This window comes from Chiloscyllium punctatum, chromosome X, assembly GCF_047496795.1.
Source record: "Chiloscyllium punctatum isolate Juve2018m chromosome X, sChiPun1.3, whole genome shotgun sequence".
Taxonomy (NCBI): domain Eukaryota; kingdom Metazoa; phylum Chordata; class Chondrichthyes; order Orectolobiformes; family Hemiscylliidae; genus Chiloscyllium; species Chiloscyllium punctatum.
The window spans coordinates 17,262,589-17,282,655 of NC_092791.1; the positions used below are offsets into that span (position 1 = coordinate 17,262,589).

General features: G+C 43.8%; 1 protein-coding gene across 4 annotated transcripts in view; it reads left to right on the top strand.

Annotated features, from left to right (window-relative positions):
- Positions 1-20,067, top strand: part of LOC140471339 (cytoplasmic dynein 1 intermediate chain 2-like) — a 61,334-nt gene that overhangs the window by 35,006 nt on the left and 6,261 nt on the right. For all 4 annotated transcript variants that reach the window (XM_072567356.1, XM_072567358.1, XM_072567357.1 and 1 more), the window contains 9 exons: positions 6,703-6,865; positions 6,999-7,098; positions 8,824-8,949; positions 10,749-10,895; positions 11,072-11,185; positions 11,965-12,098; positions 18,173-18,317; positions 18,749-18,889; positions 19,682-19,807. In XM_072567356.1, the coding sequence (XP_072423457.1) occupies positions 6,703-6,865; positions 6,999-7,098; positions 8,824-8,949; positions 10,749-10,895; positions 11,072-11,185; positions 11,965-12,098; positions 18,173-18,317; positions 18,749-18,889; positions 19,682-19,807 (1,196 nt within the window). The remainder of the gene's footprint in view (positions 1-6,702; positions 6,866-6,998; positions 7,099-8,823; positions 8,950-10,748; positions 10,896-11,071; positions 11,186-11,964; positions 12,099-18,172; positions 18,318-18,748; positions 18,890-19,681; positions 19,808-20,067) is intronic.

Here is a 20,067-nt window from a genome sequence, read left to right on the forward strand (position 1 = left end):
CTCCATCTGCCACTCAGCCCAGTGACCCAGGTGATCAAGGTCCCTTTGTACTCTGAAATAACCTCCTTTACGTCCACTATACCATCAATTTTTGATGTCATCTGCAAGCTTACTAACCATGCCTCCTTGTCACACACTTCTGGTCACAGGCCTCCAGTCTGAACAACAACCCTCTCCTGCACCTTCTGTCCCCTATCGTGAGTAACTGTGTGACACCAATCTACATTTGAAGATCAAAGCCCCACTGTCCTATATTGTGACTAAAGTCTACTAATGTTGACTCATTCAGTGTAAAAGGCCTTATTCAGTAGCAATTTGTATCTACTATTCTGTTCCTTTGTCATAAATCCTACTCAAGATTTGTGGAAAGTTACAGTTAGTGTGTCTACTCTGTAATCTGCATTCTGGGAAATGTATTGGTGGGGCCTGGTGACTTGTTCACAGTTTGTCCCATTAACAACTACAGTTTGTTTTTGGAACATTTACCTCCTTTACATCCTATTCAAACATTGCTATAGCCCTACTTTCCTCCTTTTTACTTATTATCTATTTGCTGGCCATGATCATCATTCTTGATCGATCAGCAGCATTTAATATATCTCCTGCATCCTAGTATGTTTAATCATCAGTTTCCTTACTTGTTCTGCTTCATCACTTGAAGCTAGCTCCAGCAACTCCCTCTTCCTTATTCGAGCTGCATCGTAACCAATTATCAAAGGAGTTCTGGTATTAAGTTCTTGCTGCTCTGGAGTGGCGTTGATTGGAAAGGCAATGGGAACAGTAATGAATGAATCACCCTTGGGCAACAGCCAAATTGGAGGGAAGAGTGTGGTTCCAGGTATGCATTTGTATCTACACAGAAAGGATTGATGCAAACTGCACAAAGAATGGTCCTGAAAGGTTGAAGGCAGTGCTTCCTAAACTTTCTCCAACATGTGACCCAATTTAATTCTCAGCAGATTCTAAATGTTTATTAGCAGCACGATGAGTGCAAGAATAGTTTAATTGAAGTCTAAAGAAAAACAGCATTATATGAAATTTCACTGTGAAATTAAAGGGCACTGCACTTGCCTTCATGAGACGCATGGGCATACGTGATGTGTCACAGTCCCTCAAAATCTAGCTGCGAATGATGGTACGTGTCTAATTTCCAATGTGACCTCCACACTTAATCAACGTTGAGGTTCGATGTTGACCAGTGTGCTAAATCCGCTTCTCACAAATACGTACTATGAAAGGAACTATTGCATGTAATGCATGCCGAGTGATGTCAGGATAAAGTTAAAAATCACACAGCACCAGATTATAGTCCAACAGGGTTATTTGGAAGTACTAGCTTTTGGAGCACTGCTCCTTCATCAGGGTCCTGCCCCACTAGTTACCTGACGAAGGAGCTGCACTCTGAAAGCTAGTGCTTCCAAGTAATCCTGTTGGACTATAACCTAGTGTTGAGCGATTTTTAACTTTGTCCACCCCAGTCCAACACCAGCACCTCCACATGATGTCAGGACAGTCCGTCTTCATATCAAACCAGAAATCTGTCAGGGATGCTCTGGAAAATGGTTTTTGTTTGTAAAAATCAATCATATGAAATTTCAATAAACTTTTAATTTCAGCTGCAGCTATTTTCGTTAATTGCAATTTCAAGCTGACATTGAAAAGGGGTTTGGATTCCAGTAAGTACAAGTGTCCCTGATTTACAAATGTCCGATTTTACAAACATTCATACTTACAAATGCGATCCCATACCAGCATGTAAGTTTAAAACGCGACGTGATCATTTCCTGTACTTACGCTGACCTGCATTATGCTCCAGCTTGCACACAAATCAACTTCTGAACGGACTCCAGAACAGAACCCGTTTGCAATCTGGGGACTGCCTGTGTTATGATATCACATTCAAGGTGTCCAGGTGACTGTTATGATCGATGATCACAGGAGTTGGGCACTGGTTGAATTCATTGTCTGAGAGAAACTTGGAAAGTAGGGGAAAGAGTCAGAATTCAACTTGTGCATTACACTTCCAGAATGCAATTTTCTCGTGAATGCCTTTAGCCGATCATCCCGTTGCAAAATGTTTGCATTCTTTCCTTGTGTCCAAACATATATTCGTTTGGCTTCCCAAATATGTCTGCAACGTAAGGAGGGGGCTGCATTCTGTTTCAGTCATGGAGGTGATCTGCGAATTTCTGGTTCTTTTAGCAGCAGATTGCAAATGCAAGGAGTTGACCTAACCGCTCATCTCCAAACACCTTGAACAGTCAGTCATCCTCCATGTGATCCAACAACACATCATGATCAGATGTTATGTCTATGTGCAGTCTTGCAAATATGCGCTCGAGGCGAGTGACTTTGATTGTACTTTGCACTGGATCTCATCAATTACAATGCTTCACCTAGCTCAGTTTGTTCATAACCAGAAGCTAACTGTAAATTGTATAGTGAGTCCAAGTAGCAAATGGACCACACAGTGTGCAGGCTTGACTTGCAGCCTGCTGTAGCTGGAACAACACCAGAGCAAAAACTTTCCAGATGATCCAAAGGAATACTTCTCCTTCCATGTAGCAATGTGACACACAGAATATTCCCAATGCTGTTTCATGTTCAGGATGCAGGAGGCCAAACTAAATGTCTTCAGGAATACTATTTTCCAACATGTATTTTGCAAAAGTCAATATGTGTGCATCATGCCCCTCAGTACTTGCATCAGTTTGAAACACATGTTTTTGTTCTTCAATCTCCACCAGCATTGATCCCTGATTGGCTGCAATTACCTCAACACTCCACATGATGGCGCTGTTTGAGTGGGTACAGCCACAGTCTTTTTGTGGATACCTCTCATTTAAAGTGTTCATCCAGATGCTTCTTAAATGTTGAGAGTACCTGCCTCCACCCTCTTAGGTCGAATATTCCATATATCTTCTACCTTCTGGGTGATTTTTTTTCCCTAAAAGCTTTTTGAAACCACTTACTCCCCACCCTAATCTGATCTTAGACAGATCTGCCATAGGGAAAAGATTCTCATGATCTACAATGTCTGTGCCTCTCATAATACCTCAATCAGATCCATTCTCAGCCTCCTCTGCTCCAGGGAAAACAAACCCAGTCTTTCCACACTCCCCTCATCACTGGGACTCTTCATCCCTGGAAATGTCCTGGTGAATCTCCTCTGCATCCTCTCCAGTGCAATCACGTCCTTCTGATAATGTAGCGACTAACTGCACATAGTATTCCATCTTTAGCCTAACTAATGTTTTTTAAAGTTGTAAAAGTCTTCCTTGCTCTTATGGGTCCCAGTTGATGAAAGCAAACATTCCATATGCCGCCTTCACCAGTCTTGTCTACCCGTGCTGATGCCTTCAGAGAAATGTGGACTTGTACACCAAGATTCCTTTGTTCCTCAGTACTCCATAGGGACCTATCATTCATTGTGTAAATCTTTCCCTTATTAGCCCTCTGAAAATGCATCATCTCACACTTTTTAGGAATAAATTCCATCTGCCGTTGCTCTGTCCAATTTACCAGCTGAATACTATCAGACTGTAGCCTGAGACCATCCTCCTCACTATCAACAACACCACCCAAATTTTGTGTTGTTTGTAAACTTACTAATTGCACCTTCTACATTCTTATCCAAGTTGTTAATGTACATACCAAACAGCAAGCGCCCCAGCATTGATCCCTGTGGTACACAGTTGGTCACAGGCTTCCAATAACAAAAACAGCCCTCCACCAACCTGGGCTCATATCCCCAGATAAGTTGTCCATGTGGGACCCTCTCAAAAGCCTTACTGAAATCCATGTAAAGCACGTCAATTGCACCACTATCGTCAATACATTGTCAACTTCTCAACAAAACTCAACCAAACCAGCCAGTCAGGACCTCCCTTGAACAAATCCATGCTGGCTCTCCCTAACCAATCTTTGCCTCTCCAAGTATTGATCTGCCCACAGAACCTTTCCCACCGCTGTTGCCAGACCAACTAGTCTGCAATTAGCTGCCCCATCCCTACCGCCTCTCCTGAATGTTGGGATCACATTAGCCACCATCTAGTCGTTTGGCCTGCTGTCCAGGGCCAGTGAAGTATTAAGTACCTCCTCCAAGAATCCAGCGATCTGTTCCTTTGCCTCCCACAGCAGCCTGGGCTACATCCCATCAGGCCCTGTGGATGTATGCATCTGTTGCCCACTAAAACAACTAATACCTTCTCCTTAATTAATCTTTACGCATTCTAGAACCTCACCATCCCAAGTGATATATGCTTGACCATAAAGTATCTCTCCTTTGTGAATGTAAATGGAAACGCTCATCCAAGGCCTCCACTGGCTCCACGCACAGGTTTCTCTCTTGGTCTCTAATAGGTTCCACTAATTCTCTTATAACCCTCCTACTCCCAATGTGCTCATTTTTTTAAAAAGCCCTAGGGGTTCTCCCCAATCCCTGCCAAAGACACCTCATGATCCCTCCCTATCCCCCTCCCAACTTTCCTTCTAAGCAGCCTCCCACACAATCCATACTTCTGAAGGGCCTGCCCCATCTTTAATGCTCTGCACCTGACAAATGCTTCCTTCCTCTTCTGTGTCAAGCTCTCTATCTCCTGATATCAAGGGTTCCTTGGACTTGCTGACCTTATCCTTAAGGGGAACACATTGGCTCCAAACTCCACTATACTCCTTTCAAATGACTCCCACTTTTCAGATATAGATTTACCTGCAAACAACCATTCCTATTCCATGTTTGCCAGGTCCTGACAAAAAGATTAGTTTAATTTGGCGGAATGTTCAGCACATCATCATGGACTGAAGGGCTCATTCCTCTTCTCTACTGTTTTATGTTCAACGATATTAATATTGGCCTCTGGTAAAATCAAAGTCTCTGCAGTTGTGTGAGGCTGCATGACCTGTGCAATCTGATAGCTAACCCCAAAGATTTCTTTGGAAGTTGTTAAAAGATAGAAGAAAGAACATTGCGGCACAGGAACAGGCCCTTTGACCCACTATGTTGTGCCGAACATGATGCCAAATTAAACTAATCCCTTCTGCCTGCCCTTGGTCCATATCCCTCCATTCCTTGCATGTTCATGTGCTTGTCTGAATGTCCCTATCATACCTGCCGCTTCCACCATCCCTGGCAGTGTGTTCCATACTCCTACTACTTTGTTTAGAAAAAAACTTGCCCATCACATCTCCTTTGAACATTCTCCCTCTCTCACCTTAAACGCATGCCCCCTAGTATTAGACATTTCAACTCTAGGTAAAATATTCTAACTGTCAACCCTATCTATGCATCTCATAATTTTATAGACTTATATGAAGTCTCCCCTCTGAAACTCCAGAGAAAACAACCCAAGTTTTTCTAGCCTTTCCTTAGAGCTCATACCCTCTAATCCAGTCAGCATCCTGGTAAACCTCTTCTGCACCCTCTCCAAAGCCTCCACATCATGCCTGTAATGTGCCAACCAGAATTGAACGTAATACTCTTAAGTGTAGCCTAACCAAAGTCTTATAAAGCTGCAAAATGACATTCTGACTCTTGTACTCTGTTACCTGACCGATAAAGATAAGCAGTCCATATTCTTTCTTTACCACGCTATCGACTTGCTTGGCCACTTTCAGGGATGCTTATGGCTCTCTTAAAATGAAATAGTTGCTGCAAGAACTCCTCTTTCTAATGTTGGAAGAAGAATTTTGTTTCCCATTGTAATTTCTGTGAATGGTCTCCAGTGTCGCTGCAGCTTATTTGACTTCATGCTTTCATTGGACTGCACTGGTTGACAACTGGGCATTTTGACCTTTTCTTTGGATCCGACTGAAATACTCATGAGCTCATATGCAAGGAAAACATCATCACATTTGCATGCATGCTTCCTGCTGTTTTGTTTCTCATTTCCAGAGGAATTAGCGGATGCGCTGCTGGCGGTACAAACTCTACTGAAAAATTGTTCATGGTCTGATTACCTGCAAGTATTAAGAACAATAAGCCCTCACTTAAAGTTATAATTATGTTCTAAAGATTTGCAACTTTAAGCGAATCACATTTTCCCACAAGACTTATGGAAATTTGCCTTTCTTCAGGAAACAAAGAGCAGCGAATTGGAGAGGCTCCTCCAAAACAGCACTGACTGTATCAAACATGCTTTGTCAGCCCTTTGCAAAACAGTACTGAAAGAGAACTGAACGTGCTGATGCTGTGTGTCTAACCTGGCCCTCTATGCACAATGCCAGCACAAAACAGTGCTGAATGGGGCAATTTAAAATGGAGCCTTGCTTGTACCAAGTCGCTCGACTGTTTGGTGCAGATTTAAGAGGCACTAATGCTCACTAATTTAAAGCACGCAGAGTCTACTTCCTGGCCCAAACTGCCAAAGACATGTCCTTTCTCTCCTTCTTGCTCTTCCTCTATTCAGGATTCCCATTGAGGCTGCAAGGTGGGATGAGACCTCCGATTTGGTCCCAGGATGGAGTTTCCTCTCTGCAGCCTCCATTGTGGTTTTGTACGCCCTGACCCCCAAATTCTGTCCCACTACCCCTTTGAGGCTAGAGCCTTGTTGAGCATGGATAAACTCAGTGTGGCAGGGAAATTGTTGGATGTAGGAAGTTTGAAGGGATGAGGAAGAAAAATAGTAACATTTTTATATGTATATTTTAAAAATTCCTGCGTAGACATCTCCAGCTCAAGTATGATGTTACATTTTCTTCCAGCAACTCGGCATGACCTGACCGAGGAAGAAAAGGAAAACATTCTTCATTCAGATGGATTTTTATCCTTTTTTAATCACACCTCCCGAATGGTTGAGCAAGCACTTACTGAACACACTGACATCTTCTTTGACTACAGTGGGCGCAACTTAGATGACAAGGAAGGGTGCGTAATGTCTTCCTCATAAGTTTACTTTATGTCACATTCTTTCTAACAGACGAGTCTCTAATCCATGATACCTCAAAACTGTAAGGTCTATTGATGTATATTTTTACTAAGTAATAAAATGTTTCCACAGAGAGATTCAAGCAGGTGCCAAGCTGTCATTGAACAGGCAGTTCTACGATGAAAATTGGTCAAAAGACCGTGTTGTAACCTGCCTGGATTGGTCACAGCAGGTGAGTCAGTCTTAAAGGAGAGTCAGGAAGAATGGAAATGTTAACTGTACTCATGAAGCAAAACATATTTTTAAAAATGCTCAGGCTATTTAGGACAAAGGAAGTTCAGGATTGTCTTGAGATTCAAAGGACCTCTAAAGTTGCCACAAATCATAAATCTGAGGATTAAAAAGATTATAGAGTGCAGCTAACAGAGGAGGAGTAAATGGGTCGTTCTCCCATTGCCAAGCTGTGACTAGTGAGGTACCACAAGGATCTTGGCTTGGCGATGGGAAGCAAACGTAATATTTCCAAATCTTCAGATGGTATAAAGCTAAGAGAGGATTTGTGTTGAATGAAGATGATATAAAACTGCTTCAAGAGGATTTGGACACGTTAGTGAGTGGGCAGATGGAACATTGTGGGGAAAAAAATGAGGTTATCCACTCTAGTAGGCGAAACAAGTGTGCAAAGTATTTCTTAAATAGGAAGAGGTTGGAAAGTGTAGATGTGCAAAGGGGCATGAGGGTCCTCATCGACAAGTCACTAAAAGCTAATGTGCAGCTTCAGCAAGCTATTTGGAAGGTTAATGGGATGTTAGCCTTTGTCGGAGGAGGTTTTGAGGACAGGAGTAGTGATGTCTTGTCTAAACAATCTTTTACACAATTGAAACAACACCTTCAGTAGTTTAAGTCTACTGATCTCAAGAAAGATATTATTGCCATGTAAGGAGTGCAACGAAGGTTCACTAGACTTATTCCTGGGGAGCTAGGACTGTCCTTTGGAGAGATTGGGCAAACTGGGACTGTATTCTCTAGATTTTCAAACAACGAGGGGTTTATCTCATTGAAACCTCCAAAATACTTAAAGGGATAGACAGGGTAGATGCAGGTGAGATGTTTTCCCTGGTTGGGGAGTCGAACCGGGGAGGCACAATTTGAAATTGAGGAAGGTGCCATTTCGAACTGAGATGAGATTTTTTGGTTTTACCCAGAAGATATTGAAACTTTGGAATTCTTCACCACAAAAGGGTGGATTGAGTGGATAAAAGTCATTGAAGTGTTCGATGAGCTATGATCATGTTGAATAGCGGGCAGGCTGAACAGCCTACTCCTGTTGCTATGTTCCAGTAAACTTGGGTTTGTGTATTTATATAAACTGCCGTAGGCTACATGTAGGTTATAACAGTTGACAGAGCTCTGCATCTGGCTGCTTGCTCATCTTATTGAAGACAGTTCCCCACACTTGTTGTCAGGTAGGTGTGATATATTCACATTGTCACTGGCATCTTGGCAGGCTACCTTTTGAAGGACCATTCACCATTAAAGCCTGTAGTTAGGTCTTCACCAATCCTATTAATGCCATTGTGTTTCTTATAATTGGAGTCTCCCAGGTAGCATTCCTCAGGCACAGCCAGGTTTGGAGATTTGATTAAATATTAGATGGGTGATTGCACATCAGCTGTGGTGTGTGCCTGATTGGGCTGATTTCTGTCACCCTTCTCTTCCCTCCTCCCTCCCACCCCCCGCTGACGCCTTCCAAAAGCTGTGGGAAATTCTGACAGAAACCCATCAGGTTCCCACAGACCAGCTAAACCTGAGAGAGTGACTACTTAGTGAGCCAGTGAGAGGCTAGTCTTGAGTACGGCTGTAGGAACTGAATGTGGTAAGTCTGCAGCTGACAGCCAAATGAAGAAATACTGTATCTTTGTATTTACTCTTTCTTTCACTCCCAATTCTCAAATAGTATCCAGAACTACTGGTTGCTTCTTATACCAATAATGAAGATGCTTTGAATGAGCCTGATGGTGTTGCTCTTGTATGGAACATGAAGTTTAAGAAGACCACTCCAGAGTATATCTTTCACTGCCAGGTATTGTGGAATGTGTTGAAGTCCTTTTACGTGCATTCACTTTATGGATTCTGGCTCTTCCTAACAGCTGACTAACTTTGTGAATAATGCCTCGTTTGTTGGCAGAATGCCAGAAAACTGAATTATAAATGGCAGAATTGTTTAATTTCATTCACTGGCATGTAGCATTAAGTGTCATTAGGAAGTGTAAAAAGTTAAGTGACCCTAGTGCCAGAGGACCATGAGGCTGCGCTGTCAATAGAGAGAGATGACTGGTGGTGGTTGAACCTAAGGGTCGCCACACCTCAGGTGAGGGGAGAGATTTAGATTCCCTACAGTGTGGAAACAGGCCATTTGGCCCAACAAGTCCACACTGATCTTTCAAAGAGTAACCCACCCAGACCCATTCCCCTACCCTATATTTACCTCAGACTAACGCACCTAACACTATGGGCAATTTAGCATGACCAGTTCACCTCCCCTGCATATCTTTGGACTGTGGGAGGAAACCCGCGCATACATGGGGAGAATGTCTGTGTGGAGTTTGCAGTCGCCCAAGGCAGGAATTGAATACAGGTCCCTGGTGCTGTGAGGTAGCAGTGCTAACCACTGAGCTGCTGTGCTGCCCCAAGAGAGGTTCAGAAGGAGAGTCCTTCATGGTAACCTCAGCCAGTGTGAGAATTGAACCTGCATCATGCGGTGTCATCCTGCACCACAAACCAGTCATCCAGCCACCTGAGTGTACTGTAATGATATTTCTGTACCATTAAATTATATATGCGTCATAGAGAGCTTGAACTTTGTCTGAAAAAGTAGCAGAGGCTGTAACTCCTTCACATTTAAGAAGGACTTCACTTCTGCTTGAAGATCTGTGTCTTGTAGGGCTTCAGGCCTGGATGGCATTCGGGCAGAACAGCGATTGTCAAACAGCAAGGCACAATGAGTCAAATGGTCTGTGTTTAGAACTTTTCTATTATTCTTAGTTCACGTGTGTCTGTGAAGTTGCTGCTGCTGTACATGCATTCAAAATCCTGACTTCTTCTTGTCTCTATAAGCATTTCCTGTTTAAAATATTTCTAAATCTGAGCAGTGGCTTGACCAGTCTATACTACAGTTGCCATTTTCTGTTCAATTAAACACCAATTAATTGTTTCTCTGCCTCTGTAGTCTCAAAGTGATGCATAGAAAGGCTTCCAATAAATCCTAGCAGTTACAGATGTTTTGCCTGTCTCTCAAACTGGAGCAGGTAGTTCATTAAGCTCTTTAATCTAGGCAGGTCAAAGTTAGGGGAGGGTTGTAGCTGGCTCCAAACAAATTTGACCATCCGTTGCTGACTTCTGGCTGGTTAGAATTCATGTTGGCATCATCAAGGCACGTTATGGATGGATAAAACGCTTTGTATTTATATTGTACTTTTCATTACGTTAGGATGTCCTAAAGTTCCTCTCTGCTAAAAAACAGCATAATTCATTGTTGTGATGTAGAAAATGTGGCAGTCATTTTGAACACTGTGAGCTTCCACAAACAGCATTGAGCTGACTGCCAAATCGTCAGTTTCTTGTGCTGTTAATTGACAGACTAGTATCAGTCAAGACACTGAGGAGAGCACCTCTACCCATCAGTGTCAGGGGATCTTTTATATCCAACTGAAAATAGCTGGGGCCTTTGTTTAATGTTTCATCTAATAGATGGTTATAGTTTAAAAACTGAGCTTAAACACGAAGTTTCGATAATAAATAAAAATCAAAGTCGAGCTGTTTTTCATTTAATATTCTTAGTTATGCGAAGGTGTAATTAAACTTTGCTGTTCTTTCTTGCAGTCAAAGGTCATGTCTGCCTGCTTTGCACAGTTTCACCCAAATCTCATGGTGGGCGGAACATATTCCGGTCAGATTGTCCTTTGGGATAATCGCAGTAACAAGAAGATGCCTGTCCAGCGGACTCCACTATCTGCTGCCGCCCACACGGTGAGAATAATCCATTTCTCAAAAATTTACAGCCCCCTTGCATGAATCCAGCAAGTGGACAGAGTAACAGTACTAGTATTTGGTGGAACAAAATTATCTTGTGAAAGAGATTGGAGTAAACATTTATTTTCCAGATCTTTGCTGTGCTAACTCAGTATAACTGTTCTGTGTTACAGCACCCTGTGTACTGTGTAAATGTTGTTGGTACTCAAAATGCTCATAACCTAGTCAGTGTCTCCACTGATGGGAAACTGTGTACCTGGAGCCTGGACATGCTCTCTCAGCCACAGGTAAGGAGTGGAATTGCAGGAGCTTGTATTTTTCATGCCTCATTCTAAAACATTTTGGGTAATGTAGAATGGAAGCAATGCTGCTTTGGCCCTCGTACAGGAAATTGTTCCAAAAGGGAGAGTTTGTATTATTTTTCCAAAACAACTTGCATTGACGTGGTGCCTAGAACTGCAGTGGAACATTCTATGGCACTTTTCAAGGGTGATGCGCCAAGAGCAGGACACCGTTGATGGAGACGGTGTAGTTGAAGATGTGAACCGAAAGAGAATTTTGAACATGGGGATAGTTGGATCAATGCAGAGCAATTTAGGGAAAAGAATTCCAGAGTACAGTTCTGAAGACTCTATCACTATATCACTAAAGGGTGGAGGAGTGGAGTGGAGAGACATTTGGTGCAGCAGGATTGGTGGTACACCCTATACTGTTAGGTGTGCAAGCTGGGAGGTGGTTGGTGGAGTGCTTGATAAGGTGGAGCTTGTGTAGCATGAAGCTCGGGAGTGTGGTTGGAGAAGTTGAGCCGAGAGGGGCCTGAAAAATTGTTTGAGGATTTCCGAAATGGTGACCATGAGGTCATAATGAAGACAGGGCACTGTTACAGAGATGGAAACAGGCAGTTTTGAATGTAAGAGCCATACGTTTGGTCTTTCTGTAATTGAGCTCGAGAAAATTCTGTCTCCTCTATAACACAAATCTTGCGTATGAGGGATGCTGTATCATGCGTGTTGTTGTATTATCCATTTGTGAATTCACTTGTTATTGGTGATCATTTTTTTTACAGGACAGCATTGAGCTGGTACACAAGCAATCGAAGGCAGTTGCTGTAACCTCCATGTCCTTCCCGTTAGGGGACATTAATAACTTTGTTGTGGGTAGCGAAGAGGGCTCCGTGTACACAGCATGTCGCCTTGGCAGGTACACCAAATATTTGCAGAACGTTTACATTATTGCGCATTCGAACAAATCTGGAAGTCCATCACGTTTTTGTGATCAGAGCGGCTTCTTGGCTCAAATAAATGCTAAAGGCTTTGAATGGCAGTGTCAGCACGACTGTCAAAGAAGTGACAGATGTAATGGAGCACAGAACCGGGTACCAAATCTATCCTCCTAGATGCTGAGAGAGTTGGGAGGATCTGAAATGAGCACAGGTCGAGGTATTTTAACACAAATGACAAAACAGTTGTCTTTATCTATGAACAATGTTGTAAAGCATCACTTTTTATAGAGTGATTTATAGTCTAACTATGGTCATGTATCCCTTTACAACACCATCCTTAACCAGTGTTAGTTTTTACATGTATGCTGACATTACCAAGCTTGACCTCACTTCCATTTCCCCAGTTCCTCCACTGTTAGTGAATCAGCAGCTGACAGAAAAGTCATGCAAGAACAGATGAGCAGGCATTTCCTGCAATGAAGTGTTAGGATGTCTGAAGCCCTTTGTTTGAGTCCCTGCTCTAAATACCGTTTGTGAGCTCCCAGCTCCAACTCAGAAACCAAATCTGGAATCAACCAGGAACAACTAGAAATGCTCTGCAAATGCAAACCAAGTGCTGGCATCTTGATCTAGATAGTCCCTGATTGTCTGCTGCACCCAGCTCTCATCCACAGGAAGTGGGTGCTGATCAGCTCCTGTCTGCCTTGTAGCACCCAACACAGCTGAGCTCAGTCATCCACAAGGAGAACGTCCTCCAGAGTCCTCATTCTTGCCCTCTGACAACTCCTCCCATTCCCTCAGCTCCTCAGCATCTATCACATTGCCTCACTGCTTGCTCCAGTTGTACAGAGCACAGTGGTCCAGGATGATGCTGCACGTGCTGTTTGGACAATACTGGAGGGTCTCCACCCTGCTTCCAGACCATCCCAAAAACTGTGGGACCTGACCTTCAGCAACCCATGCTGCACCATTGCTGTGGCCCCAGCAGGTACACCAACTTGGTGAAGGTGCAGCACTGGCTGAGTGACCTCCACATTTCATCCAAAAGGGAGTGTCGCTGTGCTCCACGCACCCCCCACTCCAATCCTTTCCATGGCATCCCAGACCCATCTCAACCATTCCACTTTCCATTGTATTCATCAGAGTCCATCGTCATACTTACACAACTGCAGTGATGTTCCTTCCATCCCACAGCATCCTCACAAATTCCACAAGGGATGGGGTGCTTTTAGCCAGTATTCACCTCCCTCTAAGTTATTGTTGTTAATCTCTGCCTCAATAAGATGGCAATGTTAGTTCATTGAGCACCAATGGCATGATGCAGTCAGCCTTTGGCCAACATTTGAGGCATAAGCACATTCATTCTGCATGCATTACAAATAAGGGATGATGTTTTCCTGAATAAAATGTAGCTACAGTTTGCAAACACAAGCTTCATATATTTGTCCCTTCAATGTCCTCACTTAAAAGACATCTGGTTGGGTAATGAATAGTAAGGGTTAAGAAGGATATGGGCCAAGTGTTGGTAAATAGGACAAGGTTAGGTTAGAATATCTGGTCGGCATTGACGAGGTGGACCAGAGGGTCTGTTTCCTTGCTGGACATCTCCCTGACTCTATAACATCCAGCAGATGCTGTGTTTTTACCTATCAAATGGACACTGACTGTGTACCTACCCTCGGCTTTGTCTCAGTCATTGCCCCAGCAGCCCTCTCAGCTCCCTGACTGACGGTACACCGTTCCCCTGTTCTCTCGGCTCCCTGACTGATAGTGTGCAATTCCTGTGGCTGCTGCTGGCTAGACAGAACTGACCACTACCTACTCCCTGAACTGTAATCAGACAGCCTTCCTGTTTGTGTGTTCCAGGCTGGCGACTGACCGTTGTTAATCCTCTGGACTGTGTGAGGACAGTATCCCAGACTGACATCTTGACTAATTGCTGCCACCCCTCCTTTGTGTGGACTGGGGACCAGTCCCCATCCTCATTCCAACACGGCCATTTGTTTGAATGCGTGTCATACGTCCAAGGACAGATCCTCACTGACCAGCAGCCTGTCTGTCTGTCCCCATCTGCGCAAAAGAGCTCATCAATCCAGCAATACTGAGAGCCATGGGCTCTGGCTGATGCACCAATGCGCTAACTGGCACAGCATGACAAAGCAAAGCAGGGATGCTGTAAGTACGCAGCCAGGCGCTAACTGAGCGAGCGCAAGAGAGCAGCCCCGCAATGTAGGCCTGTGCTTTAGTAACCTGCAAGTGGATCTGTGAGGTGTTTGATGTCTGTAAGTGATTGACAAGTCTTGAATGCAAATGACTGTGGACATGGGTGCAGTTGGTTAGTGTGGATCATGCCCTGAGATTCTGTTTGGTCCTAAGCAACATGGAGGTCTTTCTGAGCAATTGGTGAGCTGAATCCAGCAAGTACCTGCTCCAACTTCCATGTCCAGAATTCACAAGGTCTTGTTTGTTCAGCATGTTTGATCATTTAGGCTGCTGAATATTAATGATGTCAGTTGTGCAGTTCAAAAAAAAGGGTTTAACAAGCCACTGCCAAGTGAAAGACTTGCCTCGACGTTCAGCAAACGTCTTAAAAATTCAGCAAGATGCTCCCCACAGCAAGACCTTTTGTCACAGCCAACATCGCTCAGACCCCTAGAAGGTTCCTCTAGCCACTTCTGTCTGAAACCCTTACAAAAGTTCCAGGTCCATCTCACTGTTGACAGCTGGTCTGGCTGCTGTTGATTGTAGGCCTGAGCTAGGCTGACCTGCTCTGACCCTCCTCACTGCAATCAATACACCTTCGACATTAACCCTTTCTGGTGATTCATATCAAACATCGCACACTCACACCAGACATTGTTTCAGTGGTTCATACTCTTCACATGTCTGATAGTTAATCTTCCTCTGTATATTTCACACACCATTCAGATGAATATGATGAGGCATTACCCATTGGCAAAAAAGCTCCATCCGGATAAAATGATCAGTACAGAATGGTTTCTGAATGGTCTGCCAGCTGTTTGGAGGTGACATGGGAATGTCACCAATTCCCAAATGGGAAGAGCTTTGACTGATCCATTTCCCTCTTCAATAGGAACTCATCATAGTAACAATGGCCAGTTCCACTAGGACCGTACTAGGTGATCAGTCACTTGATTGCATTAGGCAGTGGCAGGTCATGGCTTTTCTGGGGACCATCGTCCCATGGTGGAAGTCTGACTGTGTTGACTTCCTATTGTTGAGCCACTGTCTTTTACTACTTGTCTGAATTTATCTCCTTACTGCATAGCCACCTCTGTGTGTTTGTGCTGATGGTTGATTTTTTACTTCACAGTATTTATGATAATCTGAAAACCCACAGATGTATTCAATAAATTTACAAGTTGGAGGGGAGTCCGATCTTGCGCCATCCAGGACTTAAGCAGCTGACTTGCTTGGCACCCCACCCACCACCTTAGCAGCAGTGTATACCATCTACAAGATGCACTGCAGTAACTCACCTAGACAACAACACCTAGAAGGACAAGGGCAGCAGATACATGGGAACACCACCAAGTACAAGTTCCACTCCAAGCAACACTCCATCCTGACTTAACATGACGTTGCTAGGTTAAACTCCTGGAACTCTCTCCATAGCAGTATTGTGGGTTCACCTACATCTCGAGGACTGAAGCAGTTCAAGAAGGCAGCTCTTCACCACCACCTCAAGGCCAATGAGAGATGGGCAATAAATGCTGCCTTTGCCAGTGATGCCCACATCCTATGAAAGCGTTTTTTTTTTAATTTGATTCCTCTTTGAAAGCCACAGCCGAATCTGCCTTGAACATCGTTTGGCTAGAACACTGTGCACAAGTTTTGTTCTTAAAAGAGTTAGCTCAATGAAAAATTTGATCTGTTTTCTGAGCTCTCCTCTCTGCACCTTTTCCAAGCCCTGTGCATTCTGCTCCACAACAACCAAGGACCTGGTATGTACTGACTCGCCTAGTCTCACCTGAAGACACTGCCCCCCCCCCAGTCTGTACCAGCTCAACTGAGTGCCATCTCTTTGCCACACCACCATTTCCCATCTGTGTCCTACATTGGACTGTGCACCCACTGGTTCCCCTTTATCCATGGTACACATCATTTCTTTAAACAACTCCAAAAAAATTGGTTAAAGATGGTATTCCTTTCACAAAGCCATGGTGACTCTGCCTGACTGCCTTGAAGTTATCTAAGTGCCCTGTTATGATGTCTTTATTAATGACTTCTGACTTTTTCCCCATGACACATGTGTAGTGCTCCAGTGAAGCATTTGGGGCATTTCATTACATTGTATTTATGTGTTGCTATTTGAATGTGATAAACATCTCTGCGTGTATTCCTGTTATGTTATCTAATGGATTGTAATTTGAAACTGATGGTCATTTTATTAAGCTCTTGAGCAAAAGTAGAACTGAACAGGTAGAAAAGCTCATCATTTTAAGGTGAATCTAAAATCAGCCCGTGTTCTGTTTGACTGTCAGAATTTGAGTTAGTCACTTGTTGGCCCTTTTTGTTTTACCTTGAACAGTGGAAGTTTTCAGGGTGTGTGGTGGTTCCATTATTGAAATAAAGGCCCAGTTTTCCCACACCCTGATAAATTTTGTAGCAAAATGACTCAATCGGTTCAGTGGGAGTTGTATCTTTCCTTTGAAATATTTTGCTTGGGCTCCACGCTCGGGTATGAGTACTCTGGATCTCGTTCTGACCATAAAAAGATCCAATCTCAAGATGGAGTTTCAGGGTTTCATTGAGCTGCATTTACTCCTAATGAGACAATAGTCCACACTATGAGCTTACCCAACTGCCTTTTCTCCTGACCCAGGCCCCTGCTACAGCAAAGATGCTTTCAGGGAGACCGGAAGAGCATTTGAGATAAAAGAATAAATTTATAGACTGAGGCGATGATGAGTCATAAGGTTGAAGTTTCCCCAGTCCCACCAGAGGGGTTAAGGAGACTGCCCTAGGGACAAAATAAGGAAATAACACATGAAGTTGCCTGCCTGGTGAAATCCTGTCTCCAAGTGATCTTGTCATTGACAGGTTACAGTGACCCAGGAGCAACCGTTAGTCATTTGGGACAGTTAAGGCAAGAGGGATATTGTTGTTAATTGCAAGGCAAATGGAATATAATAGCAGGGGAGTCTTGCTACAGTTGTACGGGGCCTTGGTGAGGCTACTATGGTGAGTACTGTGTGTATAGTTTTGGTGTCCTTATTTGGAGAAGGATGTAATAAGTTCAGAAGCAGTTCAGAGAAGGTTCACTTGATTTGTTCCTGAGAGGAGGAACCTGTCTTTTGAGAAAAAGTTGAGTTTGGAATTTTCTTCCAGAGAGCACTGGAGGCTGGACATTGAACATACTAGAGGCTGGGTTACACAGATTTCTGATAATCAAGGGACTCAGAAGGTAGTGGAGTTGAGGCCACAATCTGAACAGTCATGGTCTCATTGAAGAGCGGTGCAAGATTAAAGGACGATATGACCTACTCCTGCTCCTGAGCCCTATGTAACTGCCCACTTGGGGGCAAATGAGTGAAGCTGGCAGGATGTTTCCAATACCTGACAGGATTTCCTGCTTCCAAGTGCCACAGCCACAAGCACTCCACTCAGCTTGTTCATTTTTAGCATTGCTGAACAGTTCAGTGAGCACCTCCACTGCGTGTTCTCCTACCTCCATTAGCAGTGGCCATCTCCCTCAGGGAGACTGCTGGCTAGCCTGTACCCCAGGTCCTCTGGACCTCCAACTTTGAGAAGCCACCTTCTGTTCTAAATTGGATGGCAAACATGAAGGCATTCAGGTCAAAGGTTGCCTCTCAGAAGGTCATGCAAATGGGCCTGACAGTGTGTTTGTTGGGACATGCTTAGGAATTTAGCCCACACGGAGATAGAGAGGAGGGAAATGAAAAGAGCAGAAAAAAGCTCCAGAGGCAGCCAAAACGACTTCCAAGTGCAATTGTGACTGTAAAAGCAAGAACGCAATTTTATCAATCATTTCAAATTGTAACATGATTGTTTCTCTTCTCAATTACAGTAAAGCTGGAATCATTGACATGTTTGAAGGACACCAAGGTCCTGTGACAGGTGTCCATTGTCACACAGCAGCAGGGGCAGTGGACTTCTCTCATCTTTTTATCACTTCTTCATTTGACTGGACTGTCAAACTCTGGTCAACTAAGGTGGGTTGAAATGGATCGTGATGTATGTATCATTTTCCATGATTACTTTGACACCAATATTGAAGTGAACTCATCCCTCATGACTTGGATCAAATATCTCCCTCTGTCAGGTTTCTGGTTCAGTCTGGTCTATGCTGAACTGGGTTGAAGTAGGAAAGGTGAAAGCCTCTATTAAAAGGCCATGAGCTGTGTGTATCTTGGGTGGGAACAGTAACTGACCTTGCTATGATGGGGAGGTCCTTCATAGCCTGAAAACACTCACTGCTGAGGGTCACTAGAATGCGGTAGCTAGCAACTGGAAATGTACCTCCATGAAGGGTCAATAACTTCAGGAGATGTGAAACTGGGGAGAGAAAATGGATTACATTAGCCCTCATTGATCTTGTGTTACTTTGCTCGTTAAATCATGAGAATGTCTTTCTTTCTTGTAGAGTAACAAGTCCTTGTATTCCTTTGAGGACAGTTCAGACTATGTGTTTGATGTCATGTGGTCTCCTATCCACCCTGCACTCTTTGCCTGTGTTGATGGAATGGGCCGGCTTGATCTCTGGAATCTGAATGAAGACTCTGAGGTACGTCAAAAAGACTGGATGTAAACAGATTCACTGAATGAGGCCTGGATTTTAACACTGATAGTGTTAGTTGACAAAGCACCATTCAGCATCACAGTGGTGAATTGCAGGTTGGATTTCCCTTGTTTGCTGAATGAAGCCTGCAACATGGGGTGAAGAGCCTCTATTGATGGGAAGACAGGTTTTACCAGGATGCTGTTTCGCACCAAATGGTGGCAGCATTAATTGTAGCACAGGAGCAGAGGACAGGAGGTAGTTGTCCTTTTATTTGATGAAGATGTGTGTCCTGCTCAAGGAAATAAGCGACAAAAAATAATTGACGCTGGTCATCGAGCTGACAGAGGTTTTATTGCAGTGAAGCCAATCACATCCCCTGAGGAGGTTTAAATCCTGAGTCTTTTCTCTAAGCTGAGTGTTATGATGTTATGAAGGGCAAATATCAAAATCATCAATCCCCCAAGCCATTCCATTACTGATGAAAGTCATAAAGAAGCTGTTGAAACTGAAGCTGAACCAAGTAAGTTTCGCAGATTGAATTACTCATGCAGCCTAGTGTGAGCAGCCCCTTTAGTCGGGGTGAGGGTCGGGGGGGCATCGTTAATCTGGCTGTTTCTTCTACAAAATCTGAGTTAATATTTAAGCCAAGTTGTATGTCAGCGTTCTCCCAAATTTTATTATCTTTATCACTTACTTTATGGATTCTTAGTAAAGCTGCTTTATACTTGAGAATCAAAACTGCCTCTTTGCTTGGAGATCAGACCTTAATCAAGTTGCTTGCATTTCAATATGCAGGTTCCAACTGCAAGTGTCACTATGGAGGGAAACCCTGCATTGCATCGTGTACGCTGGGCACAGTCAGGGCGAGAGATTGCTGTGGGTGATTCTGAAGGGCAAGTGTTGATTTATGATGTTGGCGAGGTAAGAAACTTGCATTGAAAGCTTCACAAGCTAAATTGTACTACTGGTTATGTTTAAACTTCCACTCTTGTCATCTGTCCTGCCATTTGCAGTGCTCTCCCATGCGCACTGGGCAACTTCCAGTGCCAGGTGCAAGAGCCCATTTTATTTTATTCTGAGATGTCAGAAGAAGTGGCATGCGGATATCACAGCTGGCTACAATCCTGTGCCCACCATTGCCCAGCTACAGACCCAGGAATATAGCCAGTGGCCAGGTTCCC